The sequence below is a fragment of the Dryobates pubescens genome, chromosome 3 (assembly GCF_014839835.1).
Source record: "Dryobates pubescens isolate bDryPub1 chromosome 3, bDryPub1.pri, whole genome shotgun sequence".
In the NCBI taxonomy this organism is placed as follows: Eukaryota; Metazoa; Chordata; class Aves; order Piciformes; family Picidae; genus Dryobates; species Dryobates pubescens.
In genome coordinates this window covers 40,858,074-40,875,741 of record NC_071614.1, presented here as the reverse complement: position 1 = coordinate 40,875,741, position 17,668 = coordinate 40,858,074, and the positions used below count along the sequence as shown (strand labels likewise).

Here is a 17,668-nt window from a genome sequence, read left to right as displayed (position 1 = left end):
ATTATCCTTGCCTGTTACCAGTCTGCTGGGGTTCTGGGACAAAGAGTATTTTGTTCACCCTAATTAAAACAAAACTGGAAATTAATTTGAAGCTGTATGAGAGAAGAAAATCACCGCCTCAGCATTTGTTCAGTTTAATGGGACACTCGATGAGGCTACAGCAGTTACTTGTAGTAACAGCCAATACAGCCTTGTCTAATACTGCAATGGGGAACATTTAAAACACATTAAAACTTTCAATTAGTTGAACTGATCAAGTAATTTTAATTTCTCAAAATGTTGAATGTGTTAAAGTAGTCATTGCAATTCAGACAGTAAACACTTCAGTAACAATTTCTTTATATTTTTACCCCATTACTATATAGCCTGAGTTATTATTCTGTAATCCATTCATACTCCAGGACTGTCTGTCTTCACTTCTCCTAAGAAATCGTAAGCCACCTCTGAGATATCAAAGGCTTTGTGAGTGTTTTCTGATGACAGCAGATACTGAAGTGCACCATCATTCTCTTGACTCCTTTTCAAGAAGTCAGCAATTGCCTTCCAGCGAGATGCTTCACACTCTTCATCAGCCCACTTGTACTTGGGGAGAAAAGTGGACTGGAGGAGAGGGAAGACAGAGTCATGGTATACCAGGACAAACAGAGACTTCAGAAATTCTTGATCTCTCTGCAGAGAAGAGTATTGGAAAATACGTTAGTGCAAATATATGGTGTTGCCAAGCACAGCTGTAGAACTACTGTACACAAGTGAAAAACAAACCAAAAAAACATTCCACAAATGCCCAGTTCTCAGGGAAGAGATGTGACCTTCCTAAACAAACATCATGGATGAACTTCACATTCACTGCCAAGAACTACACTACATAAACCACGGATCAACAAATCTGCTCTCCTACCCACCTACTTCTCCATACAACAAAGAGCAGCAATACACAGACAAACCCTACCAGTGTTACCACAAAACAATCTGTCACTGAGAGCCCTTTGCTCATGGGGTATTTATATTTCTTCCTGAAAACAACAGTGTTTGGCAACAGTTCCCTACAGCCTTTGCAGGTACAGACTGAGACTGTTTGCCATGCACACAAGGACTGTGCCACATCCTCACCACCTTGTAAGCCCCAACTCCACTCGTTTCTCTACTGCTTTAGGTGGAGGCTTGCAACAATTCCACAGTCCTTGCAGCACCTGGCTTTTGGCAGGAGGTAAGGCCACACTGTCAGTACTGTTATTTCACACTTGGGACATTCTTGTCTGTGGTGAGAATTATGCTCTCCCCTGTAAAGTCCAGTTAGCAAACCCCAAGACTAAGAATCAGCCCAGTCAATTATCAAACACTGAAAGATCCTGACTTCTTTAACCAGATAAGGTCCTTGTGCCTCACTTTCCACAGTCAAGCTAGAAAAATCCCTTTGTGTATGGACACAGAGCTCTGCCCTCTGGGAAATTCCCTGACCACCAAGAGTCTTCCAGAAACAGCCCACAGACATAAGCCCTACAATTGGCATTGAGCAGTTCACACCTCAACAGAAGATTTAGAAGCTAAGTGTCATAGAACCATGCAAGGAGTAAGAATTTGCCAGGCAACAATCCTACCGTGGGAGTGGCACCTGACAATTCAGGTAAAACTGGATGGTTCTGGGATATCAAGGAGGTACTAATTCTTTAAGCAGATCAGCTTTCATTTTGGATGAATGACCTCGAAAAAGCTATTCTGACTCAACAGCCTTTTGTTCTGTTTGCATAAACAGGGAGATCTCCTTTTGTATCTGTTCAGTAGCATGCACAATAAATGAAATATTTTGCTGCTGCTACCAAGAAGCAAAGGGTCTTGGGTTAAGAGCCAATGACTTCCTCATTCAGTTACCTAAATCTTCTCTTTGTCCAGAGGACAGGAGGTAGGATGAGGCATGGGTACACCTGGTCAGATGGACGATTCTACACACCAAAATGGGAGATTACAGCTCTCTGACGTAGGGAGATTAGTAGGATTTTGGGGCCTTGTTCCAGGCATACTGTAGGAAGACTGGAACTCAAAGATTGGAGGGGGAAAAATTATTTTGTGGACACACACAGGCCCTTTTGTACCAGTAGAAAGCTTTTACCAGTCAAGTAGCAGAAGTACATCATGATAGGAAGCCACAATTTGAGTACGAGCCTGTAATAGTTTCCCCACTAACAACTATATACAAACACCAAGACAAAAAGCTGCAATATCATATTTTTTTCTCCTACTGTCCTGTTGTAAATATGGACAAGAAATGTTATGAACTGCATTTAGTGCATCTATACTTGCTAAATAAATTTATGGTGAGAGGGAAGGTTCGCTAGCAAGAACACTGATAGAGAGCTTCTAGTTCAAATTAAACTGAATATACATCAAAGAAAAACTATGTCATTTATTACCTTTTCTGATTTCTTCAATGTTCTTTCTTTATCTGCCCAAGCACTCTGAAATGAAATGTAGAATCAGACCGAGACTGTGAAGATCTAAAGCAATTCCAGTTTCAGCTCACTGCAGTCCTACAGTACCTAAAGCTCCTGTTGCAGTCCCACTTTCCTTGCACTTTGCACTCCTCCTTTGTGCCACTTTAGTTGATTTAAGCAAACAGCCATTCCACCAAATTTTACAAATGTGAGGATCTGGAGGTTTGAAACTATCAGAGCCACATAGGTGAAATCAAGAGATCCACTTCTTAGAAAAAACATTCACAACTGAGGTTGATCTTTATCCACCCTACAAGCATGGAGAAATCCAGCCTAACCCCAAAGAATACTTAAAACAATTATAAAACTCTTCTGCTCTTTGTATTGTCCATTTCTCTTTTCACAGGATAAAAAAAAAGAGCAAAGTTTGCAAGCTACATGGAAAACCTAACACAAGAGCTGGAACTCAAGACTGCGTAGATAACATACCCGAAGTGCATCCATCAAGTCTGGCTGATCCATGAGTTGAGGGAAAGTTGCTAAAATAGGATTGCAGATTAAATCTGAAACAGAAAATGAGCACATTCAAGGCTAAGGAATAGGATGGTTTTTAAGGTATCAATATATCAAGGTATTCAACATATTCCCTCCCTTTTGCAGAGAAAAAACTAGCTGTAATAATACTGCAGAGAGCACAAAAGGTGTTAAGAGCTCTCTAACAACTGCATTCTCTAATGACAGCAGAGACGCATTTAAGCTGAGAGAGGAGACATACAAAGAACGATTGCTGCTTTGTTAGGAGAAGCCAGCAAGGAAGAGCCTTATTGATCTAACCTATGGTAGACCAAGGTGTTCTTCCTCGTGTCTGCACCTGTCTTTTTTTATAAACACTTGAAATTGCCCTGCTTGATTTGGATGTTATCAATAAACACACTTGCATTCTACCTAAGTCTGGCTTGTCTTGCATACCATTTTAAGATAACCGGGTAACAAGTAACAGAGTTAATTTACCATCTGGTAAATCTTGAGGCCCACTGGCACAGGGGTCCTCTAATTTTTCATTAATGAAACTGAGGATAAGATTACAAGTGACATACAGGAGAATTTTAGTCGAAGTGTTTTCTTTCTCTTTTGATATTCAGTGTTTAAATCTACCCTTGTTTCTTCATGCTGATGGAAAGTTCAGCAAACGGTAACCATTCACTAGTAACAGAACAGTTCATGGAAGTCAGAACTGAGTGCTTTTGTGAAATATTTCAAGTTGTCTATTTCTAAAATGACAGCTGAATTTCAAATATGAGAAACCTCTTGTTACACCAGAAGAAACCAGCTACCAAAACAACTTCTGAAATGCTGGGGTGAAACCTTTAATTCATTCCAAGTGGATACAGTTGAACTCCAAAAGAGGCCTAACCTTTTGTCCTACAAGATCACATCAAGTAAGTATGGCAGTTCTCAACTGCTGTTTAGAATCAAAGCATTTTTAGTTTCTCTGAGAAGTTTATTAAATGAAGTATTGACTTATGAAACCGTCTGCCTTTCAGACACTCAAATCAGTATACTCAGAATATAGAGAGAGAGATTCAAGAAGATCAGGAAGGGGGTTAAGATCTGAGCATGCTTAAAAGATGAACCTGTAATTCAGATGCCTGAGTAGGGCTACACATTTTAAGTGAAAAATATAAGTGAGTGCACAAGGAAGTTTATTTGCCACAGAATGAGATGATAGGTAGTTTATCCTGGAGCTGGAGAAAAAACACCCCAAAAATGACTTTGCAGTACCAATATAAATTCACATACAGCAGAGTTATGAAATGTGATTTTTCTGTATTTCAAATTTATTTAAAATGGAGAAGACACTAACCATTAGAGTTTTGTTGAAAGATGTGGAAAGAATAAGACAGCTGCAAAATTAGAGCAAGATGCTGAGTTCTAAAACCTGAACTCTTCCACTCCTGTCTCTCCCTGCTCAATTAGTCAATAAGCAAATAACAATTAAAAAGCTAAAGAAGGTGAGTTACCCTCAGTGACAAAATTGTGTGCCTAATCTCTTCTGTTACTCAGAGAACACACATACACTAGAAATGAATGAGTAATGCTGTGTGCATGTCTGATCATTGCCTGGGTAGTGAAAATGGAGTCTTTCTCTTCCAGAGAATCCTTTACTTGCTTTTAATTCATTTTTATGTATTTATTTTTTCATTTGGAAAAGCTTCTTTGCTTTGAGGGTGCTGGAGCATTGGAATGGGCTGCCCAGAGAGGTTTTGGAGTCTCCTCTGGAAACTTTCAAAAGCCACCTGGATGCGTTCCTGTGCAACCTGATCTAGGTGTACCTGTGTTAGCAGGGGGGTTGGAATAGATGATCTCCAGAGGTCCATTCCACCCCCTACCATTCTGTGAGTCTGTGAAATAACCCTTTTTAATGAGAATTTCACTGAAAGCACTTCATTCATACTTCACTGAAAATAAAAATATTCCTGTGGGTTTTGCATTCTGCAATGTGAAGTGATGTGAGGACAAGAAGTTAGATGCAAGTTGAAGTATTACTAGTTTGAAGTGCAAACACCCTGAGTGGTGGTATGTAGGGACAGCAGCTTTTTGTTTGTCCCCACAACACCTGCAGACGGCAAGTAGAAGCACTGAAATCCTCTGCACAGGGAGCACAACTAACTTGGTGAGATGGCTGCCAGCACTACCAGGGAACACAATTCTCTGAGTACTACCCTGTATCAGGAAGAGGTGCTCCTGCAGAGTCCTGCTTTCTCTTACAAACTGGAGAGTCATTCTCCTTGGAAACCCGATCTTTATCCTGCACACTCTCCATTACTGAGTTCTTCTCCACAATAGCAATTCTTACCTGTGCTTTGCACACTTATTCTGTCTTTCAGGAGTGCATCACCAAGCAGTTGTCGATAAAATATCAAGAGGTGGATGTGGCACATACTGCCAATTAATGTTTCTGGTAGCAAACTGTTGGGAAAATAAAGAACATGCAGCTGAGATTGTTACTGAAAAGTGTTCCTGCAGAGCATTGTTCATCCAAACTTGGAGGTAATGACAGCTTTATGGAGATGATGGTTATTGGCATCTCCATGAATCTATCACAGCATTTGAAGGTGTGCTTTGATGAAGCTGTAACAGGAGGCTCCTGCTGTTGTGGTTTTCAACATTATCTAAAGAGTTTTTAGTTTATTTCAGCAGAGTAGCTCTAAGCATCAAACGAAGATCAAGTACAATATGCAGGTGACAGGACTCTCACATTTTTCCATAGCAAGTGACCCAGGGAGAAGGAACACTTTACATCTCTGGGACTATTCTAGGCTAAATTAATACTTTTTCATATTATGGCAGCACACACAAAATACTTACTTCAGGATGTCTTTTGACCGCGCACTTAATGACCTCAGCTTCACTGCAAGCACAGGCTGTTTCCTGAGTGTCATAAACTGATGAAAAACACCACTGCCTGCTTAAGAAATAAATACCTATGTGAGATCACTCTTTTTTGAAAGAATGTTAAGAATTCCATTACAAGAACGGACATTTAAATTTGGCAAGGCTGTAATGGTTTAAGAATGGTCTAAAAACCAGGAGGAACTGAAAATAGGAAAACATATCAACCTATCAGCTATACCAGTGTTTGGTCTAACATAAGTTATTATCTCTCTCTAGGATGGTGAATTCATCATATACATGGAATAACGTGGAGGTAAGCATCCAAATCCAAAAGGCAAAAGGCTTCTGCAGCTTGCAGCATGTATCACTGGCAAATGGATGTTATTTATATAAAACACAAGTGGTCTATTGTCTAAACCAATGCTTAGTGAAGCTTTATTCAGCCCTGCAGGAAAGAACTAGGACAGATATCCTGCAGTTAAAAAAAATGCAGTTGAAGAAATAATACATTTCTCAGAACTAGCCCTCAACCTGCAGACATTGGAAACTGGAAATTACAGAAACATTGTCAACATTGTCTCTGGCAGATCCTTATCACAGTATCACAGTATAACCAAGGTTGGAAGAGACCCCAAGGATCATCAAGTCCAACCTGTCCCAACAGACCTCACAACTAGACCATGGCACCAAGTGCCATGTCCAATCTCCCCTTGAACACCTCCAGGGACGGCGACTCCACCACCACCTCCCTGGGCAGCCCATTCCAATGACAAATGACTCGCTCAGTGAAGAACTTTTTCCTCACCTCAAGTCTAAACCTCCCCTGGCACAGCTTGAGACTGTGTCCCCTTGTTCTGGTCCTGGTTGCCTGGGAGAAGAGACCAACCCCTTCCTGTCTACAACCACCTTTCAGGTAGTTGTAGAGGGCAATGAGGCTTATGAATCCCACCAGCCCTAAAATCAGCTCTTTTATGCAAAATGAGAACACCCAAAACCAAATCACGCTGTGATGACTGCATGCTAGTGAGCATATGGTAAAACAGACATAACATTTGTTGTCTCATCTAATTTATATAATGCTTAGGAGAAACCACACCTCTTCTTGATATCGATGGGTCAACCTCAACTCCTCTCTCATAGGGAGTACCACCATTTAATGGCAGCTCATATATTCTGTGAAAGAAGAGCAGCGTCATTAAAATAAAAAGAGGGTAGGGATGTATGAGAACAGTACTAAATAACCAAAACTCAAATGATAAATGGGAAACTCATGGATTATTTTAAAAGAAATACCAATGCTGATTCTTTTCCGCAGGCCTCCGATATTTTTCTTACATGAAATTTAGCAATCGTTTCACTAAAATGTTCTTGATGAGTCATGGCTTAAGTATCAAAGCTACTTAGACATAGAAGATTTAAAATGCTGAAGAGTAATACTATCTTCATTCTGTCAAGAGTAAGTCACTGTTGAAGCAACCATGCAACTTCACCCTCTGGATACCATTGTTAGCTTAACTGAATAGAAAAACAATGTTAGAGAGCAGACTTGGAAGAGATTCAGAGACTTATAGAACAGTGGAAGTCTCTTGTGGTGGGTTTTTTTCCCCCTGTAATCCAGATGTATTTGGAATACACATGTATGCACACATTTGGTAAATATCCAAGTATTGCTTGTCTGCTCTACAATGAATAATTTCTGTCAATTAACAGAAAGCTTTCCTGCATTTAACAAAACAGAAATACATACATTTTATTATTCTTTAAGATTGTTGGACCCACGAACTGCAGGACATAAGCTTGTTCACACGCTCCAAGTGAACAATAAGAGAGTCATTCACAACAGCTCTTACCTGCATCCATGTCTTAGAAACTCATCTCCTAATTTTAAAATGGAGAAGGGATAAAGAGCAAATTGCACACAAAGAAGAGCCAGAATCAAAAGGGACATAGTCACCTTCAATATACACAGAGATTCTATTTTACATTAAAGAGACATAGTGAGCTTACTTGGAAGGGACAGGCAATCCACTAGAAGTAAATAGCTTCTGAAATGCCCAGCCACAGCTTAGCTCTCCTCTTTCACCTGTTGACTAGTAAAAAAACACCAAAACCAACTTGAGCAGTAATTGACCCACAAAAATTTTACAATAATAATGTCAAACTGGTAAAAGCCCCAGATTTGTGCTCAGAAAACACTGACTGTATCACATTTGCAGGTGTTTGAATATGTTTACCAAACAGCACATGCAGTTACACTGAAGTTGATCATCCATCAACATGTTTAAAACACAAGGACTTACAAAGCCAAGAAATATACATTTAAGGGAAAACTAAGTATATCAAACTCCTGAAAAAGAACAAATGCACAGATACAGAAAATAAAAAACCCCAAACCTGCACTGATGCTCTACAGAATGCAGGGTGGAAATAAGGAGGGGGGAAAATTACCCAGAGGATATACCCATCCAATTCCAGAATCAGAGTTTCTAAGCCAGTGACATCATGCATTGGAAGGTTTTATTCACAGTACCAGAGACAGTGCCTGGGAAAGGGAGCTGATCTTGCCTGCCAGCCCATCTGTTTCCTGACCCAAACAGCACCAGTAACAGGTAGGAACTTGTACACTCTTCAGCTTACTACAATAAACAGAAGCAGACAGCTTTGCATAACCTTGAGTACTCCAATTAGCATGAGGAGAGCCATTATGCCTCATTAGGTCTCTGTGAACCAACATGCTGTTCATCCTCAGCACTTAAATAGTCCAGTTGCCTACAGACATTGGCTCTATTTATCTCCCTGCACTGTAGTTTTGCATCCCCACCATGCTGTCATCCTGTCTCTCCTCCACATGTCCACAGGCACTGAATTATTGCACCCCAAATTCCTACAGTGACCTGTTCTAAAAAGCCACTGTACCCCCAAAATGCTGTTTCTTGTGTCCTGTGTGCATCCACCTTCTATTACAGTAGTTGTGGTGGGCTTTACTGTCTGCTGTGTCACTACTGACTGTGCTTTGCAGAGATGTATCCTACATAGGTAGCATGTATCTGTATCAATCCCAGCCAGAAACCACCCTCTGTACCATTTAAACAGTTCAAACTTTATTTTTCAATCTAGACAGCACAGTAGTCTGAAACAAATGACAGAGATAGCACAACAATGCAGGATGAAAGAGTGAACTTGTCATTTGTGATCACATTATCTGAGATCTTTGGCAGACTAACAGTGTGGGTACACACATGCCCACTAGTCAGAAAGTCTTTCATTCCCTAAATGTTGATCAGAACTAAAAGTTCCAAACCCTAACATCTTTCTGTTCCCTCCCAGAAGTACAAAGGAAGACAACCTTGTAGTAAGTTAGGAAAAGGACAAGTCTCAACAGTTTGCTGCTGGGGTACTGCAGCTTAACATTGAATGTGGTACAGCTGGTTCACTTTATAAACCTGTGCTTGGACCAATTTATGCTGCAACTTCACACACTTACGTTGCGAATATAAGTGATGCCAACTTCAAATAATAGACCAATGTCTGAAGACAGAGAGCAGGACCTGACAAAACAGTCACCATCAAGCAAGCTGGGTAAAATACCTGTTACCTAATATAGAGGGAGGCAGGGAGGAACAAAGAAAAGTGAATTCACCAATTAAAAATGCTCTGATTTTTAAAGGCCATCCAACGTCACTCATCTCAGAAGAAAACGTCAAACGTCACTCATCATCATAGAAGAAAATCATGAGGAGAGAGCCAGTTTCAGCTGAAAACTTGCTCCCCTTCTTTATCGTGCTATGAAATACAGCTATGCTACCAAGGTACTTTGTACTTTTTTGTGATGAGCTATTAAAAAGTTTCAGATGTCAAAACCCACTTCATTCTCTCCAAGAACACAGCAGCAAATTCCACTCTCCATGAACACCACATAGCATGCACCTGACGTTGATTCAGAGTTAACCAGTACCACTTGCTGGATCACCAATCCCTCCTGCTACTCCTCCTCCCCCCCTCTCTTCCCCAAAGTGTTTCTGCTAAAACATTTGGTTTAGTTTGAATTTGTACATTTCAACAAGTCTTGTCTTCTGTGTGTTCATTTATGTTGCAGTACATTTTACTTCAACACAAATACCGTAAGTAATACGTGCTGTAAACAGGTAGTTCCCAGCTATGTCACTCCCTGAGAAAGATACCTACCCTTGGAGAGAAGGTCCATGTTTGAGGATTTTTAGACTGCCATGTAGCTCTCACTGTATGAATATTACTTAGCACCTGAAATATTATAAGCGGTGAAAAAAGCCAAGTCAAGGTTTTGTGGAAAGCTCAGCAGCTTTAAGAAAATGCAGTATTAGTATTATCCCAGAGTGATCCAACACTGCACACTATGAAGCCAAAAATACTCATTCTCTTCAACTCAATCAGATTTCAGTTTAAAGGACTACACAAAAAGTTATCTCTGCAGCCACAGAGCACTTTCAAACTCTCATTGCTGCATATACACCAGTAAAGCACTTGGTGAAGCTGAAAGAAAACCATGAGATCATCAGTGTTAGATTCTGTTCTAAAGAAGCTGCCCTACACATTCACACATTGGATCCACAGCAGGTGGGCAATCTGAATATGACCCAGACCCAACTATTCCCAGGCACATCACAGGCCAGATCAGCCCTAAAAAATGCTTATCTTCATAAACATGAAGGAGCAAAGCAATACAATGGCAGGTGGAGAAACTGAAATTATGGACTCATTCCCACCCCAGCCCCTCCCAGGACAGCCGTCAGCCCCAGAGGGCAGGTGTGACTCCCATCAAAATGAGTCAACAGGAGTGGCTGGCTAGATTACCTTCCAGACTGCTTAGGGATATAAGACACTGATGGGAAGGGCATTTTGGGACTGCATGTGACAGTAAAAGGCATGTTCAGGGGAGAAATTTAAGGCAGAAAAACAGAGAGATCAGGGTGCTTTGTAGAATAACAAGGGTGGGAGAATAGAGGGATAAATATGCATGTCTGGCCATGCCCAGCACCTGATAAATGCAGTCTGTTCTGTTTTCTCATCAAACTCTGTTTATAACTATTTTGGGGGGTGAATGGGCTCTGAATTCTGAACACACGTATATGTCCAGGGGCTGGCAACTACCCAGACCACAGGTCAATGGGGGCATACAAGTCTGCAGTGACAGCATGAGAGGGTGCATCAGTATGTAAGTACAGGCAAGTATCTAGCCAGACTCATCAGAGAGTAAGTTAAGCAGCTTGGGAGGCAGATTGTGTGCATCTCATTCTGAGTGAGACAATTAGAGGCGCTGGCTACAGAGAAACCAGAAAGATCCACACCTAATCACAACTATTTTTGCTAGCTAAACAACTTACCCGGCTGCCATCAAAGAGACAGAGTCGAACATGTCTGCTGAGAACCTGAATACTGACTCCGGGGAGCGGAATCATTTTACAGCTACACAGTGTCACAATCAGGGATACTCGAGTTGGTCTGGGACAGATCTGAAGTACAGACAACAGAAGAAGGCATCACTCTACAGGCTCCTCCTGCACATGGTATCATTTTGTGTTTATTTACAGAGATCTTCACTAGACTGGACTCTTACAACCACAAAGCTTGCGTAGCTTTACCAGCAGCAGCAAAAATTCTTCATAAGCCTTTAGCTCTCTTCTAAGAAAATAACTACAAATATTTTAGTGTGACAAAGGCCTATTAAAGTTTGAGAAGAAATGAAAGATATAATCATTAGCCAAAATGAAAGAAAGCAAATTAAATCCATGAAGTCACAGTGCCCAGTGGAAGTTGATAGTTTAAAAATTCAGACTAGGCACCTATGCAGATCTGCATCACCCCAGGCAGGAAAGGAACCCACAAACTCAAGATGAAACAGGACTCTTAGAGATATCCAATACAACAATTTGTACCCATTTTTTTGCCTATTAGAGAACAGGATGTGGTAACATCAACTGCCTACAGCCTGGGGACTGACATCAAAATCCATCAGTTGTTTCACAGCAGTATTTACCCACCAATTTGAAATACTGATAGCAGATCATGCCTCAGAGCTCCTGTTCTTTGTCTCAGACCAAAAGCATCATAGCTTTTGTACCAATAATACTCACAGTGTTTTTTTCAGAGTTCCACACCAAGTCTTTGAAAGCCAGCTGTGATGGAGTAAGTTCAGGCTGCAAAAAGTAACTTGCTTGAAACTGAGTGCCTATAACAAGAGGAATTTTTTTAATTCTCAACATCTTAATGCTTTTTAGGATATTTATTGCCAAAATTCAGATATGACTAAAGTCCATTTGAATATTTGTCCGGTCCAGACAAAACTATGGAGGACTCTTTTTCAAGCACCCTTTAAAAAGGATATTTCTACTATCTGTAAGTGTTCTGCAGTATGTCATCCCATAAGTAATTTAATTAACAGAAAGAGCTGTTGATTTGAAACAGTTTTAAACACTAAGATTAAGAAAACATGATATGTGTAACATATTTGGTGAGGAGACTCCAAAAGATTTCTGAGGGAAAGATTAAAAAAAAAACCAACCCAAAAATCATCATTTTCTGCCTTCTCCTGTCAACAGGAATTACCTTCCTCTTTTCCAAAGAGGAAAATCTTGGAAATCACTTGGAAATTTGTCATTGCTTCTGTGTGGCCAGGATTTCACCCAGGTAAATGAAAACTTAATTGAAGAAGAAGAAAAATATACATTATTTAATGATTGGACTCTTATGATCTTGGGAGGTCTTTTCCAACCCTCATGACTGTATAAGCCTGTTCAGATTACCTATTATAATGAAGCAATACTGATTTCAGTCCAACAGGCCAGTAACCAGGATAAGAAGCTCACCACAGACTCTTGAGAATCCTGCACTGCAGGTATGATGAGAAAATCTTACCTCCCTCTAAGAGCTGGAAAAGTGTGGATAGGCGAAATCCAGCAGGAACAGCTCCGATGGTGGTCAGCACCTCTACTGTGTCATTCTATTGCCAAAAAGAAAGAAAAAGGATGTTAGTGTTTCTACTATATAATAGCTAATTCTATCCTCATTTAGGACTCTCACACAACCAGTATCTGAGACCTGAAGCATCAGTCACCTCATCTGAAGCTCATCTGGCCCATCCTCAGGAAGTTTTGCTGTTTCACAGATGAGTTCAGCCAGACTTCCCTTGTGCTAAATCTCCTTTCCCTTCCCCTTCCAGAGAAGCAGTTACCAAACAAAATCACACCCTTGACAAAGAAATGCTATAGTACTACTGTGGCAAATATCTTACTTGCACACTGATTCAGACACATGGGCTGGACTGCAGCTCTAAAGGTTTAGAGAACATTTCTCTAGCATTTATTGTTACAAAAAAAAAAAATGTTAAGTAAAAACAATGGTCTGTAATAGAAGAAGCAATGCTTAGTAAAAGCAAATCTTGCCAACAAAATAATTACCGTTATGGTAGGTGAAGTTGTTGTTTAAGAGACACACCTACCTCCATGATAGCTCTTCTTACAGCACTCCAGTGAGAATCAGTTCTGGAATTAAAATAAAGTGGTTTTGACAATATATCATCCTCTTGGGGACAAAAATTTAAACACTAAATATTGGCTTGTTTTCAACAAAAATGCAAAGAACCAAATACCCTTGTGAACTATTCTCGCTGGCAGATTTGAGGAAGAGAAATAATCATTTTAGACTTACTTGCTTTCACATCACTCCATTTACCTTTTTTTAATTTCAGCTCCATCTGCTGTCTCATCCACCACTTCTATGTGTTCTTCACCTTCCTCCTGGCTTTCACCATCTTCATTATGGACCTGTGATTCAAATTCAGAATGGCCAAGTGCTTGACATCTCCACAGTTCTATTCTTTAAAATGCATTTTGAAACCACAGCCTATGTTAATGGTTCAGGAGATTTTTTTCTGTGATTTATCACTCCAGAGTACTATAACTGCAAAACACTGCCTTTAGTTCTGCAGCTACAGCAAGGGACTGGAGGATTCCTACAAGTAAGGAATGTAAGCACTATAATTTAAGCAGCTGTATTATCATGAATGTATGTAAAACAAGAGGTGATGCCAGAACAGAAGAAGGCTGCAGCACACTAACCGCAAGATAGGTTCTAGGAACGAGGCCTCTCACACCTTTTGAGTTTTCTGCTACCCACCAGCCATCTGCCTTCTTGTCATGTATAAGGAGGACTTCACCTTTCTTTGCCATTAGAAGGAGAGACAGAGACAAAAGACAAGCAAATATTTCAACATGGTTCAAGGTACAGTCAGAAGAAAACCAAGAAAACTTCATTTTTCCCACCACAGAGATGACAGATTGCTGTGACAAACCCTGCTGCTGTGGCAGGCAGCAAATGGACTCCACCAACCCATTTCTCCCTGAATCCCACCAGCAACCAGCTGAATCACAGGATTTAATTATAGTTATTGCTTAATACAGAATGATCTGCAGCCAAGTAACTTCTACAGAGCCATATCTACCGTAAATGTGAGATCCCCTTCCTGCTGTGCATTGAAGTTTCCAACTGTGATACATTCTTTGACATTTGGGTCATCCAACAGTTTATCCTCCTCGTCATCATCTGTTTCTTCACTGTCTTCCTCACTACTTTCTTCATCTTCACTCTCATCCTCTCCTTTGTCTTGTTTTTGAGGATCTTTCTGATGCTCCTCATCCCTACCCAATATAAATCAGACTTTTGTTAGTATTCTTTCAACAAAATTTGAAATTACTGTAAGGCTTTGCGATACAGGCTTTTCTGCAAGGATATTATCCAGATACAGTTTTCATTCCTCTGTATTACTCTGTCCTGATCTGAAAAAAAATCCAAAATCACAGCATTATAGAGTCATTAAGGCTCAAAAAGACCTCTAAGATCATCAAGTCCAACCAGCAACCCAGCACTACCATGACCACTAAACCATGTCCTGAAGTGCCATCCCAATGGTGTTTCCTCCCTATGAGTTCAGACCACACTGCATCCTCTCCTTTCAGCAGCCATGTTGTATTTCAGCCTTCAACCAACACTCTTAGAAAATTCCAGCAAGTCCTTCTTGACTCCACCAAGAAAACAAGTCCCATAAGAGCTGGGTTATCAGCACTTCTAACTATAATGTTAAGATAATATTAAGTCCTTTCCCACCACACACATACGATTCTGTAATGTGCTGATCGTATTTGTTTAAGCCACTTACACTGCATAATTTGGAGTTGCCCTATCCTGATCCAAGACAATTACAAGCTTCTGCAGCTGCTGAGAGAGTTTCAGTAACAGCTTTTCTTCCTCTTCTTTCCTCTGATTGTAATTCCCTACAGGCGCAGGCTCATCAGCCTGAGAGAGAACACAACAAACTGATCAAAGTTAAAGTTCCCCTATAAAGTAAGTTTTCCAGATGTGTCGTAGAAGCCTTCACATTCCTGGGCTGCTGTCACTCCCTGTTTAGTGACACCTTTACTTTTTACACTGAAATTCCATGTTATATGTCAAACCTGCATTCTCCACTCCCAGTACAGCACATTGGGTTGATAAACATAATGTATTGGGTGGATAAAGATTGTAGGCACAACATGAAAAATGTGCATCTAAATAATATAAATTGATCTCAGAGATCCCAGACAGGGATTGAGCAGTGCTAGGCATTGCTCTTTTCCTGAGGCATGTGAACACCAGAAGGCTGGTGTTCTTTATCATAAAAAACAACTTTATCATAAAGAGATTTATCAGGAAGTGTAGTCATGAGACAAGAAGTAATGTCTTTAAATTGCAAGAAGGTAGATTTAGATTAGATATAAGGAAGAAATTCTTTACTGTGAGGGTGGTAAGGTTGGAAAGGTTGTGAGTGTCCCATCTCTGGAAACGTTCAAGGACAGCTGGGATGGGGGTCTCAACAACTTGATACATAGAATACATAGAATACATAGAATAAACCAGGTTGGAAGAGACCTTCAAGATCATCGCGTCCAACCCATCAACCAATCCAACACCACCCAAGCAACTAACCCACAGCACCAAGCACCCCGTCAAGTCTTCTCCTAAAAACCTCCAGTGATGGCGACTCCACCACCTCCCCAGGCAGCCCATTCCAATGTGCAATCACTCTTTCTGTATAGAACTTTTTTCTAACATCCAGCCTGAACCTCCCCTGGCGCAGCCTGAGACTGTGTCCTCTTGTTCTGGTACTGCTTGCCTGGGAGAAGAGTTATAGGGGTAGATGTCCCTGCTCACTACAGGGTGGTTGGACTAGATAAACTTCTAAGGTCCCTTACAATCCAAACCAGTCTATGGTTCTAGGGTTCTCTAAATGCTCCCTGCAGTGTTTCTTTTTTTTTTTTTTGAGAAAACCAGTTCATCTCTGCACTTACTTTTTTCAAACCATGAAGAGCATTTGTATTTTCATCCACCAATTTCTTTAGATGCATACATCTGCATTGAAAACAAGAGAGCATTTCCTTCAAATTCTGATGGATGGGTGGCCCAAATCATACACACTTACAGAAACGTGTTGGTTTAGCGACCAGACTTTCACCCAGCTCTGTGCACATGCAGCTTGACAAATACCAATACTGGCCTAAACGTCAGCTTAGCTGATTGTCACCTGTAATGTACAAGTTCCCACTTAAAACTGCCTCAGCCCTTGAACACTGGGAAGCAGGTAGACTGTTGCTTTCTTTTGGAAAAGAGTGAGAAGGGGCAGCAAAAGATCTGTACCATTAGCAGGAAAACGGAAAAGTGTACTGAGAACTGTCTGCTCCTTGTTCTGATGCAGAGGTGACAGGGAATTAAGCGCCAGGGCACTTGCTCCGAGTAACTGGGAGATGTTTTTTACCACAAGCTAATCAGCTCCTGGCCACGGGACTAAAGTTAAGCAGGGGGAGGGGGAAAGCGGGAGGAGGGCGGGGGAAAGCTCGGGCAGGGGCCGCGCGGTGGGAACGAGGTTAGGTCCCCTCCGAGGGACCTCTTCGGGCGTCGCCTCACCTCTGAGAAAGACCCTTCCGCTGCCCGGGGGACAAGGCCGCACTCTCCGCCCGCAGCGCCTCCACCTGAAACACAAGACAAGAAACTGTGGGTCCAGGCCCGGCCGGGCCGGGCCGGGCCGGGCCGTCCAGCCTCGGGTACCTGCGCCTGCAGCTCCCGGCTCCGCCGCTGTACCCGCTGTAGCGGGCCCCGCTCCCGCCGCACCGACATGGTTGCTAGGCAACGGGGCGCCGCGGCGCTGCCACAGAGCGTCACTTCTGGGGCTGCTGCACGCCGGGAAGCGTAGGCCGCGTGCGCGGCTCTCCTGAGGGAAAGAGAACCGGGGGCTGATAACGCCCCCTCCCCCTCCCCCGGGGGCCGCCGAGCGGTCCTCGGGGCTGCTCTGCAGCGAGGGCCACCCGCTAGATCCCACTTGGAGACAGAAGGGCCGCGCTCAGCCGTGCGCCACCACAGAAGGCCTGGCTTGGGGACTGACGCAGCTGGCCTGCAGCCACCCTGCCGATAAGACCCCCGTTTGCCCTCCCCAGGGCAACCAGTATGATAAGGAGAAAATCCTTGGAGTTGATGAGCTGAAAACCCTTTAAAAATAATTACCGAGTTTAACAAGACAACAGAGTTGATAAAGAGCTACCCAATTTAATTAAATGACAAAATGCATGACGAACTCCCCTTACTATAATTGGCTGGAATACAGGAAGGGGCGGATGGACCTTGGAAGAACGGAAGACCGGAGAGGAACCGGGACTTCCTGTGAAATATCAGCATGCCTCTGTCATTCTTAGATAGATAACCTTCGTATAGATAGGAAGCACCGTGACTTTCTGTGAAATATCAGCATATATCTGTCATTTTAGATAGATAGCCTTTCGCAT

At 41.8% G+C, this 17,668-nt stretch overlaps 1 protein-coding gene across 1 annotated transcript; it reads right to left on the bottom strand.

The window, feature by feature from the left end:
- Window positions 1-384: 384 nt before the first annotated feature.
- Window positions 385-17,028, bottom strand: NPHP1 (nephrocystin 1). Its single transcript, XM_054180026.1, has 20 exons — window positions 16,938-17,028; window positions 16,797-16,861; window positions 16,184-16,244; window positions 15,016-15,152; window positions 14,302-14,497; window positions 13,919-14,020; window positions 13,533-13,624; window positions 13,300-13,342; window positions 12,717-12,801; window positions 11,936-12,030; window positions 11,186-11,314; window positions 10,011-10,085; window positions 9,310-9,420; window positions 7,833-7,915; window positions 6,922-6,998; window positions 5,799-5,898; window positions 5,287-5,399; window positions 2,919-2,992; window positions 2,409-2,453; window positions 385-669 (listed from the first exon to the last, which is right to left on the bottom strand). The coding sequence occupies exons 1-20, from the start codon at window positions 17,004-17,006 to the stop codon at window positions 391-393; spliced, it is 2,031 nt and encodes a 676-aa protein (XP_054036001.1). The 5' UTR covers window positions 17,007-17,028; the 3' UTR covers window positions 385-390.
- Between the last annotated feature and the right edge of the window lie 640 nt (window positions 17,029-17,668).

Coding starts and splice junctions, on each gene's coding strand:
- NPHP1 (XM_054180026.1), bottom strand. CDS start 17,006: ATGTCGGTGCGGCGGGAGCGGGGCCCGCTACAGCGGGTACAGCGGCGG. Junction 16,862..16,937: donor GCCGGGAGCTGCAGGCGCAG/GTACCCGAGGCT, acceptor CTTGTGTTTCAG/GTGGAGGCGCTGCGGGCGGA. Junction 11,315..11,935: donor GGAACTCTGAAAAAAACACT/GTGAGTATTATT, acceptor TCTGTACTTCAG/ATCTGTCCCAGACCAACTCG.